Source organism: Atta colombica, unplaced genomic scaffold (genome assembly GCF_001594045.1).
Source record: "Atta colombica isolate Treedump-2 unplaced genomic scaffold, Acol1.0 scaffold82, whole genome shotgun sequence".
Taxonomy (NCBI): Eukaryota; Metazoa; Arthropoda; class Insecta; order Hymenoptera; family Formicidae; genus Atta; species Atta colombica.
Genome location: NW_017259575.1, coordinates 428,781 through 448,297, shown reverse-complemented (window position 1 = coordinate 448,297; position 19,517 = coordinate 428,781). Strand labels below are relative to the sequence as shown.

General features: G+C 35.7%; 3 protein-coding genes across 5 annotated transcripts in view; 1 reads left to right on the top strand and 2 right to left on the bottom strand.

The window, feature by feature from the left end:
• Positions 1–897: 897 nt before the first annotated feature.
• On the bottom strand, positions 898–8,409 carry LOC108692792 (ras GTPase-activating-like protein IQGAP1). The gene is made up of 19 exons (XM_018201250.1): positions 8,370–8,409; positions 7,575–7,665; positions 7,148–7,382; positions 6,885–7,029; positions 6,581–6,735; positions 6,377–6,511; positions 6,214–6,298; positions 6,039–6,130; positions 5,797–5,962; positions 5,555–5,718; positions 5,314–5,448; positions 5,077–5,233; positions 4,744–4,989; positions 4,475–4,638; positions 4,264–4,407; positions 3,874–4,194; positions 3,629–3,793; positions 3,431–3,544; positions 898–3,352 (listed from the first exon to the last, which is right to left on the bottom strand). Exons 1-19 carry the CDS (start codon positions 8,407–8,409, stop codon positions 1,175–1,177), a joined length of 4,932 nt encoding a protein of 1,643 aa, XP_018056739.1. The 3' UTR covers positions 898–1,174.
• Positions 8,410–11,012: 2,603 nt separating this feature from the next.
• On the top strand, positions 11,013–16,204 carry LOC108692740 (cytoplasmic protein NCK1). Of its 2 annotated transcripts, none has more exons than XM_018201140.1 (4): positions 11,013–11,549; positions 13,147–13,434; positions 14,171–15,108; positions 15,419–16,204. In XM_018201140.1, the coding sequence occupies exons 2-4, from the start codon at positions 13,416–13,418 to the stop codon at positions 15,638–15,640; spliced, it is 1,179 nt and encodes a 392-aa protein (XP_018056629.1). In that variant the 5' UTR covers positions 11,013–11,549; positions 13,147–13,415; the 3' UTR covers positions 15,641–16,204. The 2 variants fall into 2 exon arrangements, with proteins under 2 accessions (XP_018056629.1, XP_018056631.1); XM_018201142.1 differs by lacking the exon at positions 11,013–11,549 and adding an exon at positions 11,644–11,717.
• Positions 16,205–16,448: 244 nt separating this feature from the next.
• LOC108692744 (arf-GAP domain and FG repeat-containing protein 1) overlaps positions 16,449–19,517 on the bottom strand; it is a 4,334-nt gene continuing 1,265 nt past the window's right edge. For both annotated transcript variants that reach the window (XM_018201152.1, XM_018201153.1), the window contains exons 2-6: positions 17,740–18,260; positions 17,448–17,642; positions 17,160–17,342; positions 16,820–16,947; positions 16,449–16,725 (exon numbers count right to left, since the gene is read on the bottom strand). In XM_018201152.1, coding sequence (XP_018056641.1) covers positions 16,672–16,725; positions 16,820–16,947; positions 17,160–17,342; positions 17,448–17,642; positions 17,740–18,260 — 1,081 coding nt within the window. In that variant the 3' untranslated portion in view covers positions 16,449–16,671. The remainder of the gene's footprint in view (positions 16,726–16,819; positions 16,948–17,159; positions 17,343–17,447; positions 17,643–17,739; positions 18,261–19,517) is intronic.

Sequence of the window (19,517 nt, the reverse complement as noted above, 5' to 3'; positions counted from 1 at the left end):
AGAGAGAGAGAGAGAGAGAGAGAGAGAGAGAGAGAGAGGAAAGAGTTAATAATTAAATTAATAATTCAACAAAGATTTATACAAATACACGCCATAAAATAAAAACAAAATTAAATAATGTTTAAAGATAAAATTTTATTAAAATTTGTTAAAATCGTCGACTTAATCCTTTTCGACTTGAAACCATTATATTACAATGCCAATCGAAATATTCTTATTCTAACATAAAACAGAGATAGTACTAATAATTTTCAGATTTACACATCAGAGTCCGTATATACAAATGCAAAAACTCGTCGTACATACTTATATATATGTGTGATATCAAGTAATCATTGTTGCATTATTGGTATTTCGAACATTCATGATGATTATTTATAAAACGCATGCTATATCATAGACTAGATAGATTGCTGTTAAACAGGTTACTGGGATGCGGTAGTTTGTAAGACATCATTAGCAATGCGAATAACTTAATTATTAAAAAGTCACGTGAAATAAAATCAGTGACAAGTCGTAATATACCATATTTTCCAGCTTATTAGAAAAAATACATAAAATAATAATCGATCTGATATATAAAATGATAATCGATATTTTAAGATAGCAAAATAATAATTTCCAATTTAAATTATTTAAAAAATTAATTGCATTTATAATATTGTGTGATTTAAACCGTAATTAATTTCTGTCTGTTTTTTTGTCTGTTTCTGGTTTTCTTCATCCAAAAATAAATACATAATTACATCAGAAAAAGAGAAGAAAATAGGATGGAGAAATTAAAGGAAAAGGAAGAGGAGAGAGTAAAATTGGAAGTATTTTGTAAAAAAAAAAAACAGACTTTTGTATACGTCCAAATAATTGTACTTGCATCATGAGAAAAAGATAATTGGCTTCCTTTATTCTCAAAGAGAAAGTAAAATCTCACAAACTTCCCCGTACTCCATGTATTACATGAAGTTTTCTGCAACAAAATATATCATCATTCCCAGAAAGAAGACCTCGAAATACGAAAAATATATATTTATTAGATCATCGACACTCGTCGCGATGATAAAATACCAATGAAGCTTTTGCTTTGAACACGTTGTGCTAGCAATGAATTGCACATGTAACACGCATGAATCGACTCAGTTGTTCCGAATTCTATTAGAAGAATTTTAAGACAGTTCCTTCAACTCTTTTTGCCATAAAATTTTCGATTCAGCAGATACAAGAGCAGGTTTACGTTAACCTTTGCTCTACCGAACATATCCATGCAAGGTCTGCCCTCATACTGCAGTTCGAGAAGCTCTTGTATGCTAATATCAAGCTTCTCCAGTTCAACACCCATGAATTTACAGCGCACGGCAAATACACCACTGTGCTCTGTTGGACTTATCTCGAAAATCACATTCTTCATCTCCGTCGGACTCAACGCCTGATCAACCTCCATCAACACGCCTTTCTCCTGCAGCTTCCATGCGGAATACTTTATGGTCATCTTGGATCTCAATTTGCACTGCGTGTATGTATTCTTCTGCATCATCCGATATGCACGGAGCGAACTCTTTCCACTGTGCAGATTTTGAAGACAACCCTTTATGTATTCATTATAGAATCCGACTTGATCTTGATAATATTGCGTCTTCTCATCTAATCGGTCCTTAGTCGCCCGTAGCGTCTGCAACTCTTTGTCTCTCGCAACGCGATACTTGCTCTTGTTGCAAATATCCCTTGCTATCGCAGTTACGATCGTCTGATAACCGTCCGCGCGACTGATCCATCCCTCCAGCTCGAGTTTATTCAGATACGCACGTAATTGCATTTTACAATCATTTATAGATGAACTTTCGCGAACTGTCGGCGACACGGACGAATAGTCGAACAATTTCACGCACATTGGAGAGGTTGTGGTTTCTAAAGATTCCACAAGGATCGGCTTCTTTAAGAACGGAATAACCGACACGAGTAACTCCTTCGTCTTTACAAAGAGATTGCTCAGATTCGTGTCATCATTCCGCGGCACTTGAAATTTGTTGGTCAATACTAGACACACCTCTTGCTTGCTGTATCGCGCCAAATTTGCATCGTATGTCGCTTTAGATATCCCAAGCAATGATGCTACAGTCGGTGCTGGACCCAGATCATCCAATAAGTCATGTAGAGGATCAGATGGATCCAGTGCTATTTGATCTTCATAATTCAACATCAGAGCATGCATCTCACATATTTCCTGTAAAGATATGCATATCTCCGGACTTTGTATCAGTGTCGCCTCCGTGTATTCATGAATATCGAAGTGCTCCTCGAGATCCTCCACTTGGCAGCAATATCGAAAGAAGTCCTTAAACTTCTCATGACAAGCAATTATAAACGAATTTAAGCATTCCAAATGCGGTGCCTCCTCGCCGAAACCTTTCTTCGAAGTGGAGAATTGCAGTACCTTGGCTATACTGGCCAGATTCTTCCTCTGGCAAGAAGACAATGTTCTGTCCATCGGCAATGTGACGATGTCGAATGTGTCCGGTGCCACAATTGCGGCGTTGATGAAGTGATAGTAAATCAAATTGCCGACCGCCTTCAAGAAATCCTTCTCGGGAGCATGCGGAAACTTCTCTAGCAATGTGTTGTATAGAACCTTCGAAACGTAGAGCATCCCATAAGGGATAAGATCGCGGGACTGTGTTATCCTATCGAGAAATTCAAGAGATATCTTTTTCAACTGATTTATCGCTCTTGTGAGCGACTCCTGCACTGGAATGTGTTTCAATGCTTGTTCTTGAGACACCGCATGGGGCATATCCAAAGACTGGCCGCATTCCATTTCTAATTGATTCCGCCAAAGTTTGTATATGTCTACTGGATTTGTTTCTATACACAAATCTTTTTCCTCCAAAACCTTTTCGATTAATGGACCTACGATCTGCTTTAATGACGCTTGACCATTGAATTGTTTCGCGTAATTGACCACCATCTCGCGGACCAAAGGCTTGCCGGTCAACACATCGGAGGGCTGATGGCAATTGCACTTGATTTCCTCTCTCAATGCACAACCGAATAGTTTCAACAATAAATAGTCTTCTCGAGTGTTTGATCCGAAATTAAACAGCGTCAAGATGATATTCTTCAGAAACAGCTTGTTTGATTTGTTGCTAGGGGGCAAATATAACAACTTGGACAAATATTGCGGATTCGTCTGCAATGCATAAAACAAGTGCTGATAACCCTCCAACATTTTACGACCTTCCCTCGTTAATGATTTGAGACCTTTATGTGTCATCATAGCAATATCGTTTAAAGTATTTTGATCCTTGCTCGCGTTCTTCTCCTTCGCAAGAGTATCCAGACTTTTGCCATGCGCCACGACATCCTAGATAGAAATACGAGATATTTTTTAGCAAAATTCAGAAATTTTCGTCAACGTTTAACTAAACTTTAGAGACTATACCTGTAATGCTATTCTGTTCTGGATCAGTAATCCTATTTTGACGAACATACTGTTTAATTGCTCCGATAGATTCTGGTTATGCCTTATACATTGGACGACTTCATGTTTTAATTTCTAAAACAAACGGTCATAATATATAACAGAACTATGATACAAGAATAGAGTTGTGATGTGCAAAAAATATAAAAGTTATCGTACTTGTAATTCCAGATCCTTGTCATAATCCTCGGCGCTAAAACCTAATACCGTTGAAAAATATCTGACAACAGGAAACGACGGTTTCTCTGAGTATAATAAGGAGCGAAAGGCTTTCCTCGATGCTCGGCCACGCCATAGAGCTTGTATCTTAATTATTTTATCCTCCTATATGACATAACAAATAAATGAAATTGAATAGAAATTATTATTAGACCGTATTAAAATATTAAAAAATTCGAGCTTACATGTTTTTTATATCGACTTAATTTATCAATTTTGTCGTTTGCTCTTGCAATTAATAATTTATTTTTACTTTGATATAACAACATATTTTGTCTCCTTCTTTTTAACAATTTACGATATTGTTTTCGTTGCCTAACGCCTCTCCACCATGCTTGTATCATGATGATTTTTCTCAGATTATCGTCGAAATAAGCATATCTATCAGCAATCCTTTTACGCAACAAAAATCCCCTAATACAAGCTTGAAGATTAATAAATAATTTTTCATCATATATCATATAAACTTCTTCATGTTTCTCTGCTAAAATAGATTTAATTGTTTCCTGCGAGCATACAAACAAGATTAACGATACGTATTGTTTATTAGATACTTTGAAAGAACACATACATACATTTATGTCATCTATGGTGAGATGACAAGTTTTCGTAAAATCTATTGGACGCTCCCATGCATATCTTCCACCTTTCAAATCCATATAAATTTTATTTCCTTTGTTACTAGTATAGCAAACATATGGACAACTATACATTTCATGCTATGGTACAAACGAAATGTTTAATATTTATACTAAGCATCTTATATGCTTAATAAAAATGCTTTACCTTCCACCTCTGTAATTGTCGCAATGCTAGAAAACATCTCTCTTGACATTTTTCAGTAAATCCATTAAATTTTTCAGATATACCGAGCGTTTCCAGGCAGTCGATAGTATCTATCATATTATCATTCTCCACGAAAGTGTTGATGTTACATAAAAATGTTATCACTGTAATATGTCGTAAGTAAAAATTGTATATTTATTAAAATCAATTTTCTAATTCAATAAAATCAATGAAAACGAAGGAAAACACATTGAGAACATATGACTTACTTTCTTGCATTTCTTCAATCTCTGATGTCACTGTCTTCGCTATAGTTTTGACATCGTCTAGCCATAGTTCAGATTCGTCAAATTCTTTTTCAAATAAACGTTTCTTCAACAGTTTTAAATAGAACAGTGCATCATGTGGATATATAGGTATATCAAACTTTGTGGTAATCATTTTTAAAGCTTTCATCATATTCTCATTATCATTCACTGCTACGGCTCGATTAATTTGTTGCAAAACCTCTATAACTGTTAAACAAAATTAACATTATATTAAATCAATAACATGTAATACATAAACGTAGTCGTTGGATTTATGTAGCATTTTTGTTGTACCTTCAAAACCTTCGTCGCATTGTACATTCACCAAATCGATGCATTCTTGAATATCGCTATAAGTTAATATAGAACATTCTTGGGACGCTCTTAGCTTTGCTTGCCGAGCCATTATTAATTCTCGAGCATACTTTACTTTATTAAATTCATCCACTCCCTATAACAATATGATAGTAATATGTTAAAAGCTTTTTTTTGCTTCAATGTCTATGGAAAAAGAATGGTTATTATACTTACAGCCAAACGTGTATTAGGATTCGACAACGTTTCGTATACGAAATCTGGATTTCCTGTGTCCACCGCTTTAGTAATAGTGGCAATAACAGATAAAACAGATATACAACCGATTATGTCATCATAAGTGATATTTGTCTATTAAAAAAAAATCATCAATATTATTAGTTTAAAAAAACTCTAAAAAAATTTTAGTTTTTATTTCTAAGAAATTAATAAAATAAACATAGATATGTGATCTTACCCCAGAGTCTATATGATCTTCCTTCATCTCCTGATAATACAATGGGACTGCAAATTCATCAATATAATGAGAGATTTCTAGAGACGGAGTTTGCAAGAGTTCATAAAATTTTTCTCTGTCCGCAGATTCTAAAGCCATATTCAGATGTTCGATAGTTTTCTCTCCTGTAACGAATAAAAATTTGTAATACATCTCTCTAAAATTTATCATAAAACAGTATACGTTAATTTAATAATGTTAACGTTTGTGACGTCGTTGTGCGTTCTCGTTTCCTTTGTTAATCGCATTCTGAAATATTTCTGTCCAATACTGAATGCTTTCAGATAGATATATATCATTCCATTCAAATTTATTCAATATTAGCATTAGTTGTTCTTTATAATCTTCAACATTCTCAGAATATATATTCTGTGGAATAATCATATATAACGTTATGATCGAAATTTTAGTTATTATATACAAAAAAAAATACTTTTTACTATACCTTGAAAGATAATGCTGGCACTTTCAAAGCAGCTATTATTTCTGTGTTATCATATGATAAAGATGAAACAATGATTTCCAATGCACACGAGGCTAAAATATATATCTCATCATAAATTAAACTGGATACAATTTTGTAATAATCGTTGAAATTTACATTACCGGACAGTATTTACCATTTACATAATTAATGTGTCCTTGTATTTCTGCTTGTGTTAATAACTCATCGTATTCATCTGCTACGTAACTATCATTAAGGGACTAAACATTATATAAATTATAAAAGATCAATTACCTAAACGTAAACATACAACACGAAATTATGTAAGCATCAAATACCTTGTTAAGTGCTGCCTCTGTTTTTGCAGTTTTAGCTTCCGACAATGCCTTCATATATTTTTCTATATAAGCAGGTTTAACATTATTTAACTGCATCTCTTTACTTCGAAGTTTTTGTAAAATTTTATCGTTGTTCTAAAAACATAAAATTATATTAGTATTACCAAAATTATTTTGTAAACAAAATTTTGGAAACAAGTATACATTATCTATCACAGCTTGATTAATTGCGATCACAGAGTCATGAAGAGTAGTTGCATCCATAGCGTTGTTCGTCAATAGACCCCCTATTTTTTGAAAAGCAGGCATTTGAATGCCATGTGTTTGCAGTTCTTTAGTAACGGTATCAATTTCTTCCTCTGAAAGAATAGGTATACAAAATATAAATATCTCTCTATGTGATCTAAAGTAAGAAAGAGAAGAAAATAATATCCAAAATTTTAGTAATCATTTCATATTCAATACTTCTGCATTTTCAAGACAATATAGTAGAACAAAAAATACATACCAGAAAAATTTACTTTTCCATATAAATCTGGCATTGATGGTGCTTTCCCATATTTAAATAAATGCTTGCTAAGAGCATGGATACAATATATCAGTCGTGGCATATTCTTTTTATCATATATGTCTGTTGTTTCTGGCAGAAATATCTATAAAAAAATCAAATATCGTAAAGTTATTTTTAAATTGTGCCAATATATTCTGCAAAATTTATATATATAAATTACAATATATTCTTGTATCGTAAAAAAATTATTTTGTACATACTAGCGGTAGCTGCTCCGATTCCAAGCATTTCAGAAAATAATTTATATTGTCTGTATGACGAAATTGCAATCCAGCAGCTTTATATCTACGCTGTTCGGTATCGTAGATTTTATTCACTGGTAAAATATTGGGTGCCATAAAGTGACCAAGTTTAGCCAAGTACACTCCGTTACGAAGATTCTCCTCCAACTCAATCGATGGAGGTAATGATTCTCTCAAACAGGCTTCCATCCATCTATAGAAGAAAGTAGATATAATAATATCTTCTTATTTACTTTTCTAATTCAAAATGTAAATTGTTTGTAATATAAATGTAAGTACTTAATAAAATAATAAATAAATATGACAAAACATATTCATTATAATATATTATATATATACATATATATGTATATACACATATTAATGTAAATATATATATATTTACTTTTTAGCTTCTTCCAAGTGACAAAGATAGAGATATGATAGTTCTCTTTTACGTTCCTCGTCCATATTTTCCACAGATGTTCTCTTGTCATCTAAAGTACATATATATAATTATATTTCTAAATATTTTAGAGCTCATGTATTGCATTCAATGTACAAAAGTACATATTTTGTTCATATTGAGGTATAGTATTTATAATACAGTATTCAAATTTTTTTCATTAAAGTCAATTTCACAAATATTTTCCTATGTACTTCAATCAACCCTAGTAAAAAAGTTGCGCTGAAATTATTCCACGTTTTGGAACATTTCAACGAAATTGCTGAAAATTTGCTGAAATTTCACCGAAAGTGAATTTTTCAATTAACATACTGAAAAAACATCGAAATCTAATCGAAATTTCTCTGAGATTCTTGAAATTTGTGAAAATATTGCTGAAATTTTTCTGAAAATGTCTTTGTTGAAAATGAACTTTTCAGCTAAAAATCGCTGAAATTAAATTAAAATTTTTTTTGAAATGCTGAAATTTTGTTGAAAAATGTTCCAAAACATAAAATAATTTCAGCAACATTTTTCTACCAGGGATTCTATTAATTTCAAACTCAATTGCATATACGAGACTATACGCATGTGCAAAATTATAATTATATGTGCGTAATTAAATTAATAAAATATCTATGATTTATTCAACAACAGTTTGATGAGTAACGACGAGATGGAAATCTCGATCCTTAGTAAAACATATATATGTATCCACAATTAATTAATATGATAAAATAATGTAAATATCTTTACCTTTCTCATCTTTTGTCAAAATACCAGTCACATTAACCATCGTGGGAGAGAACACGGTTGTCACATAAAACCGAAAGCAACAGGTGAAAAACATCAAGTAATACCGATACGTTACACTCTTCGAAATTCAAATTTATTATCCCATGGCCCATGCTAGGAACAGTGTTGACAACAATAAAGAGCAAAAAATCACGATACTATATCACGATATAGACGTTGCATGAATATTTAAATGGAACGCGCTCGATTGGCATATTCCATTAGATCCTAAAATACAGACCAATCAGATGAATGAGCTCACTGAGGCTGTGTTCGCTATGATGTTTACACACTTGTGAACATCATTTATTTTTGTTTAATATTTAATAAACAACAAGAAACGACGCTTAAAGCATTATGAGTGACAAAACACAGTCTAAGCACTCAGTGAGCGATTGTTGTTCAGGGGCTTGATTGTGTACAAATTCACTAGAATATTTATAATTTAATTGGTCAATATCTAGTAATCACTGCTCACTTTTGTAATTTTCAAGATACAGAATCAATTCCAAGATACACAATCGACCCCCTGAATACACCCATATGCTGAGAGTCGATTGTATATCTTGAAATGAGATGAAAATGCCAAAAATGAGCAAATTCATTAGTTATTGACCAGTTGAATTATGAATATTCTAGAATTTGCTCACTTTTATAATTTCCACTTTATTTCGAGATATACAACCTTCTGGATCTAAGGGTCGATTATGTATCTTCAAATGAGGTGAAAATTACAAAAATGGGCAAATTTACTAGAGTATTCATAATTTAATTGGTCAATACCTAGTAACCTTTGCTCACTTTTGTAATTTTCCTCCTTTCAAAATCCACAATCCCCTATCCACAATGGGTGCATTCAGTGTATTTTGAAATGAGATGAAAATTACAAAAGTGAGCAATGATTATTAGGTATAGATGTACAATCGATCTCTAGAAGCACAACCGCTCACTGAGCGCTCATTGAACTTTTGCATCTGATTGGCATATTCCGTTAGATCTAAAAGTATAGACCAAACAGATACAAAAGCTCATTGAGTAGTCAATGAGTTGTCGTTGCTTCTGAATGCATTTAGAATGGTTCACACTGGATCCGACGTGCGTTGTACGAAGGACAACAGTTGCTTTGCAATCAAACAGGGTATTAATCATGAAACTTTTTCCTAGAATAAAAAGTGAAAAGTGAAAAATTTTCCATTAACGTCATTGATTGAAATTTTCACTTTTTACTTTCCATCTTAGGGTCAACGCAATGCTGCAAACGCTTTGAAACATTTTTTAATTAGTCAGTTTGTAAAATTCTTTCTTTTAATTGGTTCATCAAATGCTTCAAAGGATTTATAGCGAGACTTTGCCCTAGACACAGCCCTAGAATAAAGTTTCATGATTGATACCGAGAAAGCAGGATTTTATTTCGTATCGATGATACGAAGCAAAATCCTGTTTTCTGATTGGTTGCAGAGTATCGTACGATGCACGTCGGATTCAGTGTGAATTCAACATGATCAGTTTTTATTCCATTTATTTCAAGATCATCTTGTAATGTCTTAAGATGCTATTACGGCACTCTGATTAATTCGTGACACTTAAAGCTTTGTGTCCATGATGCTAGAAATCGGTCCAAGTCCTCGGATGAAGAAAGAATTGACCAATCGCAATGGTCATGTGATTAAATTTTTCAAATCGATTTGTTAATTTTTTCTCTGTCCGAGATCTTCGACCGATTTCATAACATCGTGGACATTGGGCTTAAGACTAGAGTTCTATATTTATAAGAGAAGCACAACCGATTTATGTCAGTATCATAAAAGTACTAAAAAGTACTAGAAAAAGTACTAAAATGGCTTTGTTTGCAAGAATATAAAAGCCAATCATCCATCAGGTCCTGCGCACAATAGAAAAAATAAAGAATTAAGAATAAGGAATAAATTTCAATCACAATTTCAACCTATTAGAAACAGTGTATTCCGATGTAGAGAGCCTTACAGAAAGTGGCAAATTGCATCACTTGATTGCCTACGTCCAATCAGAGGAAATGGGTCAAGTGATTCAGTTTGCCACTCTCTCTTTGTGAGGCTCTCTATTCCGATGTATTCGATTTCTGATAGATTAAAATCGTTTATTCTTTATTCCTAATTCTTTATTAAGAAATTTCTTCTATTGTGCGCAGGGCTTTAAGCAGCCATTTTAGTAAACAGAAATAAGTTTATCATTGACTGCTAATCATTTGATTGCAATGACCAATCAGAACATTTAACACCAGTCGCGCTTATAAATTTCTTCTCTTATAAATTTAGGACTCTGGGTATAATCAACGCTATGCTGCAAGCACTTTTTTTAATTGGTCAGTTTGTAAAATTTGTTTCTTTTAATTGGTCCATCAAATGCTGCAAAACGTTTGTAGCGAGACTTTGATCACAACCTCTACCTCGCATCATCTTGCTCAAACATAATAGAAGCATAAGAATCTCGTTTCGTGTTTCGTCGTGAGGTGGCGGGCGATCCGTAACGGATCACGGATGGGCACAGCCGGGGTTCGAGGAGGCTGTCTATCTGAGTCAGATATCCACGATATCTTCGGTCCGCACCTCCGGCCTAAGGGTGGGTCTGTTCTTCCTGCGGGAGGGGTCGCGTACAAGCGCGGCCGCGAACTTGTGGCGAATCGGCGACATCGGCCGATCGGCGTCGTGAGTATCGCTTCGATTCGCCGTCTCGCGCCGTATTCTCGGGACAGTACAGGAAGTGGTGTGAAGGAAGGGCGGCTCCGCGTGAAAGATCGTCCGCTGATCACTTGCGTGGCCCGGAGACAAACGAGAGGTGACGGAAAGACGACGATTGAAAGCGGATGGAACGCGGCGCTCACCGCGCGCTTCTTCCTTGACTCCCCGCTCTCGCCTGCTTATCAAGAGTGAGAGGAAGAGAGAGAGAGAGAGAGAGAGAGAGAGAGAGAGAGAGAGAAAGAAAGAAAGAAAGAAAGAAAAAGAAGGGAAGAGCGATAGGGAGACAGACACGCACCAGCCCCCCCGGCACATAGATACGCTCCAGTCGTTCATGGCTGCTGCTCGGGGTGGGGGAAAACAAGCCGTCTAACGACGTAAGATCCCAAAAGCTCTTTATGCAGGAATATGTCAAGTTTAAAAATTGGTAAGTCCAATACACGGTCGACCGGCGCGCGCGCGCGTCCGTCCGTCTGTCCGTCCATCTATCTGTCCATCTGTCTGTTCGCTTCGCTTCTTGTGCTCCTCGCAAGTCGCACGATTCGTAAGCGCGAAGGTTGTGTTGTCTCGCTCGATTATTTCTTCTTTTCACAAGGTAGAGAGACAGAAAAGGAGAAGTAGAGAATCACAGTTGCTCGTCAGTTAAGTCAGTTTTCAGCCAGTCAATTTTCTTTCGATAATATCTCGCCGATCTCGCCGTTGCCAGTGGTTTTTCCGATTCGCCGGTGCCCTCACTAAGTTCACTAATATGATGTAAATCACGATTGATTGTGCGCGCAGATGCGACACCGGGCATTTCTCGTACACATAACATAACATACGGCGGGATTTGTCCTCATGTTTCTCGTCGAGATGCTTCGCTCGCTTTTCGTTGCTTTAGATTACGTTTGCTATTTGCGCAAGACATACCGTACCGGAAGGAGAGAATTCGAATTGACGTGACCAGCTTTATTTAAAGTGCCTTCAGCTTCGAGGAACTCGCATTTGCATCTCTTATGTTTTATCCGAAATCGAATATATATAATAAGTTTTGATAGAGCACAGTTACATCGGTACGATCGCTCAAGAATGACGTTTGATTGATCCTTTAGAATTTCGATCACACGTCATTTTTGACACTCTCCTTCCTCTCAGAATGCGGAGGGATTTTTCACAGATAAGATACAGGATAGAAAAGCAGGAAAAAATTTTAATATTATTGCATACCATACATTTTGTTTAACGAAAATGAATTTCTGTCGAGCCTTTATTTGATTGGAAGAATTGAATTTATTAGATTGATAATACATCTTAGCTATACTGATAAATATGTTAAATATATCAGTTAGGTATATTTCTCGTACCATTTGTTAATTATTAGTTTAAGTAACATATTTCTTTATGTCTATTGCACGAATATATGTTTGTATTATAGTATTTCTCTTGGTAGATTATGTACTATCTATAGAAGTATTATTACATTAGCATAATTGTCACTCAATTCAAGTAACATGATAAGCGGTATGATGATCACTGATTTATACATCGCTTATAGCAGTTTCCAACTGGTTTATAATGTTATTATTTACATGACATTGAGTCGCTTGTATTTATAATTTATAAATAGTTTTGTTACAGCATATTTATCGTAATAATGTTGTTTCAGTTATAGAATACATTGCATGTTTATAGAAGAATAAAGGTTTTAGAAAAGTAGACAGGCATATTATAGAGTGAATCTTCAACATGTATCTGTATTATTTTACCACAATGTCTTTGATTCTTTGTATAACTTTAAACTCATTATTCAAAATTATATACTGACATGAATGTCATTATTGTAATAAGTATCTTGCACAGTTACAAAATGATACACAGTTATTATGAACTTTCTTAGAAACTTTATAATTTTTTGAAAATCGCAAATATTCTAGGCTGCATAATGCACTCTATGACATGCGTAATTCTTTAAGTACTATAATAAAAATGAAGTTTTATACTCTGATAATCTCGTGCTAATGATCGTTTATTTTGTTTTCCCGAAGTGTTGGTAATGCACTTGCTTGCGCTACCCTTGAGAACGATGGATTCTGACCAAAGAAATCAGCAGGTGCATCAGCACTGAACAAAAAAAAAGCAAAAACTAAATAATGAATGCCTGCTGCACTCACGCCGTCAACTCTGTACAAGCAGACTTAAAAGATTTGTTGAAGTAGTACGTGAGTAGCAGCTACTCACGCCACACTCAGCTGTACATACAAAATCTAAATACATATATATCGTCGTACATATATATGTATTTATTTTTACGCACATGGCAGCCATGAAGCATGGTACGTTTTATTTTTGTACGCTTTGCTTTGTATGTAAATTTTTCTTTTGATTCACATATCTCGATGACGTTTTCATCAGGTCTCTCATGAGTACATGAGTATTACTTCGATCATAACTTGTTCTTGTGTACCTTGATAAATTTTATTGTACATTTCTCGATTCCTCTGAGAATATTGGGGATTTTTATTTTCGTATTATCTTTGACATTCGATCTCTCAAATTGGATTGCTGCGTTAATAATAGATTTTGCATTGATTGTGATTTGTTGCGTAAATTATTGAAGTATATTGTAATTTGTGTGACAATTAAGAACAGTAAGTTTGGTTCTGTCTCGTATGTCTTATCAAAAATAGTACATGAACCTGATGATCTTGTATAATTTTATTTTAAGTTATAACGATAAACTTTCTGGATACTCAAAAATGATATTGGGTTGTCCGGAAAGTTCGTGCCGATGTTGAAGGAAAATTGAAACGCAGAAAATTTAAATTTTAATATACTTTTATTAAATTATATATAGGTTAATCGGCACGAACTTTCCGGACAACCCAATAGAAATCAGAATTGGAAATTGATAGTTTATAAATCATAGTGCTTGTAATAAATATCACGTACATATTATTAAATGATCATTAAACAAACATTAATAAAAGTGAAATAGTTTAACGTAATTATTTCTTATCTTTATTACATGTACATACAATGTACAATGATAATAACCGTGATACATTTCAGGCAAGACGAGTCAAGACGACGTATGTTACGTTGTCGCCAAATATGATTATGGGGCACAGGGTGCCCAAGAACTAGATTTACGTAAGAATGATCGTTATTTGCTGCTGGATGATTCAAAGCATTGGTGGCGAGTGCAGAGCGCGAGAGGACAGGCGGGCTATGTACCAAGCAACTATGTTAAGAAGGAGAAGCCCTCGTTGTTCGATAGTATTAAGAAGAAGGTCAAAAAGGGCTCTGGCTCTAAGACCCTACCATCCAGTAACTCGCCGTCCCGAGCAGTCGAATCCCCCATTATGGCGCGACGTCTACCGGCCGATCCGAGTGAGGCGATCGGTACCGCAGTCGTCAAGTACAATTATCAGGCGCAGCAGGCGGATGAGTTGTCTCTTGTGAAGGGCACCAGGATTCTGATACTCGAGAAGAGCAATGATGGCTGGTGGCGGGGTCAGAGTGGCACTCAGGCCGGCTGGTTTCCATCAAATTACACCCAGGAGGAAGGCGATGCCGACGACACGCTTCATACATATGCGATGGCCGAGAATGTGCTTGACATCGTGGTGGCTCTCTATTCGTTTTCGTCTAACAATGATCAAGAACTGTCGTTTGAAAAGGGTGATCGCCTCGAGATCCTCGATCGTCCACCGGCGGATCCCGAGTGGTATAAGGCGAGAAACAGTCAGGGACAGGTCGGACTAGTACCGCGCAATTATCTCCAAGAGCTCAGCGAGTACTTGACACAACCATACCGTGAGCGTGGTATGACGAGTAGCGAGATCAGCCAGGGGGATTCTCTCGAACGGAGGCCGGATCCCGGTGATCGACCGCATCTCGTCGGTAAGCCTTGGTACTACGGTAGTATTACGCGCTCGCAATGCGACACGCTGCTCAATCAACACGGCCATGACGGAGATTTCCTAATCAGGGATAGTGAAACTAACGTGAGTATAGTATATCACGACTACCGTCATGATTAAATCGAAACCTCGTTCTTAGTCAACTTTTAGCAAATTTCCGACGAGATGCAATCAGTTATTTTTTATCCAAATTTTGTACTTGGAAATTTCTGCATAGCTCTTGTTATATACTCATATGTATATAATTTCTGCCTGTATTTCAATAAAATTCGCATATCTCCAAAATTTGATTAAACTCCAAAAATTTGCTCGCTCAGTTCGCAATTAATTTAACGAAACGAATGTAACTAGAATGATGTTATTGCTCATCGCTCTAATTATTGCCAATTTTTAGATGGGCGACTATTCGGTATCCTTGAAAGCACCGGGACGTAACAAGCACTTTAGGGTACACGTGGAAGGAGCGCTATACTGCATCGGTCAGAGGAAGTTCCACACGCTAGATCAGCTTGTAGATCATTATCAGAGGGCTCCAATCTACACCAATAAACAGGGAGAGAAGTTGTACTTGGTGCGCCCACTACCAAAAGGCAATGCCAGTAGCAATGGTTGCTAGATGAATTCGTGCCATGAAGAAGGAGACAGTCCATGCGCTTTCAGATGTATCGCTAAGATACACGACGCCTGCCTAGTAATATCAATATCACTCATCTCATACGTTTATACAATAATGATATAATTGGTCTACTCATATATTAGTGTTTCTCGATTGTTTTCACCATTTATACAGTGAAATATAATTTATTACTCTAAGTGAATCGGTAACTCGTATTACACTCCTTGGAGCTTCCAGATTACTCAGCAAACGAACAAAGAAATATTAATACGGCAGCTACGTGAACTAATTGACAACACAAGGCTTATCTTTATATTCATATTATAATTGTAAAACGCGAACCGACTGTTATTACGATTAATAATATATTACAACTGCATATAATATAGACTGCAAGTGTAATGATCAAGTAATAATTAATTATCATGCAATTATGAACGATTAAGTGGATCTCTACTCTAGAGCTATTGGTATTGAATTATAACAAAGACTAAGTGTTCATTTGTGATTTTGTATTTATATTAGAAGTTTTTAAGTAAATAAACCGTATTTAAGTGTGCGTAAGACAAAATGTATCCTCTTGTTTCCTTTGTCTATTTTCAATAATAGCTACAATACAGATACGTATGCATTTAGAATTGTTACGCTACAATAAACTTTTTATTTCTTTTCCAACAAACACATCGTCATTACTATGTTGCAGAAGTAGTTTTTTAGATACATGTATATTAAGAAAAATAAAAAAAAAGATTTCTCATATAAAAATTAACGCCAAGAAGTTGGAAGTATTGCCAAGTAACATTCACGATTAGTAACAAATATTAATCTTTATTAACGTGTATATTATATATTCATAAATAAAAGTATTATTCTTTTTTATTTATATAGATATGAGATTGGTGCTCCTGGGGATAAAAGTTAATGGCACTAATTGCCAATAAGGTCACGTATATAACAATTTGCCTAAATCTAAATAAATTTTAGTTCGCATTATTTGTTCGTAACTCTATTAAAAGCTTATGCGTACATAATCATAAGAAGGGGTTGTTTGAATTCCTTGTCATGTTACTTACTCCCGTGCCCACCTGTAACGATGATTAATGACAAGTGAACAAAGCTTATCGAGAAACAAATTTGCCGAATTCATACACAGAGAATTCAAACAGAATTATAATTTACCATGAATGGATTTGCATGATATGCTGGTACTGTCGGTTGCCATACTTTGTTCGCTAACGGCGTCATGAATTGACTTAATTGGAGTACGTCTCCGTTACTAGGTGTGCCAATGCCTATCCATTGCGAATCTGAAAGTTTAATCTTTTTAGTATTAGACTGAACACTAACCATTATTACAAACTAAAATTACTGACGATAAATATAAACACAATATTTCTATTGTTTATATCACTCCTGACTCCTTATCGATTTTTTCTTAATTTGGAAAATAATTGCGTTATATGAAAGTTGCTATATTTTTTAAGAATTTTGGCTTAGAAATGAATTTTCTCTATCTTACCATTATTTACAGGAAACTGAGTTGATTTAAACGGATTCGCGGGATTGTACAGAGAGCTATCGACGGATTGAGTATTATTGTTGACTATGTTCGCAGACGGCCGCCATAAATCACCACCCGTGAACGGGTTTGAGATGACGTGCGTTTGATTATTTACTCCTATACTCCATGTAGCATTTGGTGCTGCAATTGAGAATTTTATATGGTCTGAATGCTTTCTCTTAATAAGACGACAAGAGTGTAATTAATCGGCATTTTGTTCCAAACTTGCAAGTTAGCAATATTCACCATTTGAATTATTTGCATTCCATGTAGATGCAGATAAGTTTCCAGTTGTCTCTTCTTTCAATTGCGTTTGCTTCATCAATGAGTCTAAGTCTTTAAGTGCCGCGTAACGATCTTCCGAGGGTGGCGCGTGTATCCCATTCATGTTCATCGTGGCGTTTCCACCGACCTGATTAAACATTGCGGACGTTTCCATACCTCAATAATAAAATTGTTCATTATAAGACAAACGTTGTTACAATTTCGATATTCTAAGTAAGAGATATAAAGACACTCTGATACCGCCGCTACTCACTCTTCGAGTTATTGAAGACTGGATTATTGTCAAAATTAGCGAAGAACGGCTGCGGTGCGATCGTCTGTTGACCGATCGGCGCCGTCGTCGTCGGGCAGAAGGGATCAGGAACTTTGCTAAAGTCGGCGACGAAGTCCGTCGAGAAATTGTTGGAATTGTTTAATGCATCCGTATTGCTCGGCTTCTGGCCAACTGGTGCGGGCAATGTCGTGGATGTTCCCGAATTCGGTACCCTCGGAATGCTGCTCGTGGATTGTGACCTTGGCTGTGTCGTTACTGTATTTTGATTTGCGATTGACGGGTCCAGATAATATCTTTTAAGCTCGTACTTGGCGCTCATCAGGTCCTTCATCTTTTGTTCGTCCTTAGTGTCCAAATTCTGTGAAGAGTTTGAGTTCATCAGACCCAGCCATATTCTCCTGCAGTACTCGTTGCCATGCTCCTTTATAAAGTCTATTTCATCCTGGGTAAACGTCGCCATGGAAATGGACTTTACCCTGTGTGGTGGAGTCAAGCCTCGTCTGAAAATGCAACACGAGGGCTTGTAGATCAGGATTCTGATTCATATTGACGCAGAGATCGGATTGATCGAGCAGACGGGAAAATCTTGCTTATCGTGATGTGATTCGTGTGAACACACACTTATAGTTTCAGTTTAAAAAAATATAGGCATCGTAATATCATTTCCACAAAAACATCAGCGATAACAGAGAAATTTATCTTAAGATCTATTCTTTTCGAAAACTATTTTTGCTATTGGTGTATATTGTCTTGGTGCAGTAAGTTGGAGTGCGGTAACTTATCAAGACGATATTATACTAGCGTACATCAATTCAAAATATTTATCAAAAAAGAACAGAGTAAATATATCTACAATTCCTAGTTGAACAAATTATCATCATTACGATATCATCTTTTTCACAAAAATATTTACAATAATTTACATCAGCTGAACAGTGGTAACAGAAAAATATCCGTTATCTTGTATTTTGGAAATTGAGCGTTTCTTATCAATTTGGAATTATTTGTTAAAGAATATAAAACAAGAATGAGAAAGAGAGAGGAAGGGAATTCGCGGAAAATCAATGAGTGCTTAGCCATATATGTAATTACGTCATACAGATATTTTCTTTTTTTAAATCACGGCTCGCTCTGGAATACTTTCGTCCCTCGGCTTACCGTACGTTGCAATCGTTAAATTTCCGTGACGAATAATAACGAGGCTCGCGTGCTAGTAATATGTCATATAGGTTCGCAAATATAGTACAGCGAGATTTAAAAATCCGCACGTGCGCGCGTGTGCAGTGCAATGCGACGCGGTGCGGTGCAACGCGATCGCCTCGCGCAATGCGACTTGACCGATTAAAGAGCGCGAGTCGATAATCGGCACTTCGCGTATCGCGCGTGAGCGATTGCAGTTTCCTGGAAGGGAAATAAAGATAAATAAATAGATAGATAGATAGACAGATAGATAGATAGACAGATAGATAGATAGACAGATAGATAGATAGATAGATAGATAGATAGATAGATAGAGAGAGAGAGAGAGAGAGAGAGAGAACCAAGAAGAGAAACGAGGAGAAAAAGGGACAAATGAAAAATGCATTTCTTTTTCTTTAACGGCGCACGTAACATTTTGACCAATGATAACTAGAACTGCGCACAAAGAAAACGTCGATGTCGACGTCGCTGATAGCGCTAACTTCCTGGCCATGGACGCCGCCGATGTTTTAACGCGATGACTCATTTGGAGTCCGTACGCGAGAGCGCACAGTCTC

Excerpts from the sequence above, each read along its gene's own strand:
- LOC108692740 (XM_018201140.1), top strand. Across the intron at positions 15,109-15,418 it reads TCAGGGATAGTGAAACTAAC|ATGGGCGACTATTCGGTATC; the intron begins GTGAGTATAGTA and ends GCCAATTTTTAG.
- LOC108692792 (XM_018201250.1), bottom strand. The coding sequence starts at position 8,409 with ATGGTTAATGTGACTGGTATTTTGACAAAAGATGAGAAAG. Across the intron at positions 4,639-4,743 it reads GATTGAAGAAATGCAAGAAA|TGATAACATTTTTATGTAAC; the intron begins GTAAGTCATATG and ends GACATATTACAG. Across the intron at positions 3,545-3,628 it reads ACAAGGATCTGGAATTACAA|AAATTAAAACATGAAGTCGT; the intron begins GTACGATAACTT and ends CGTTTGTTTTAG.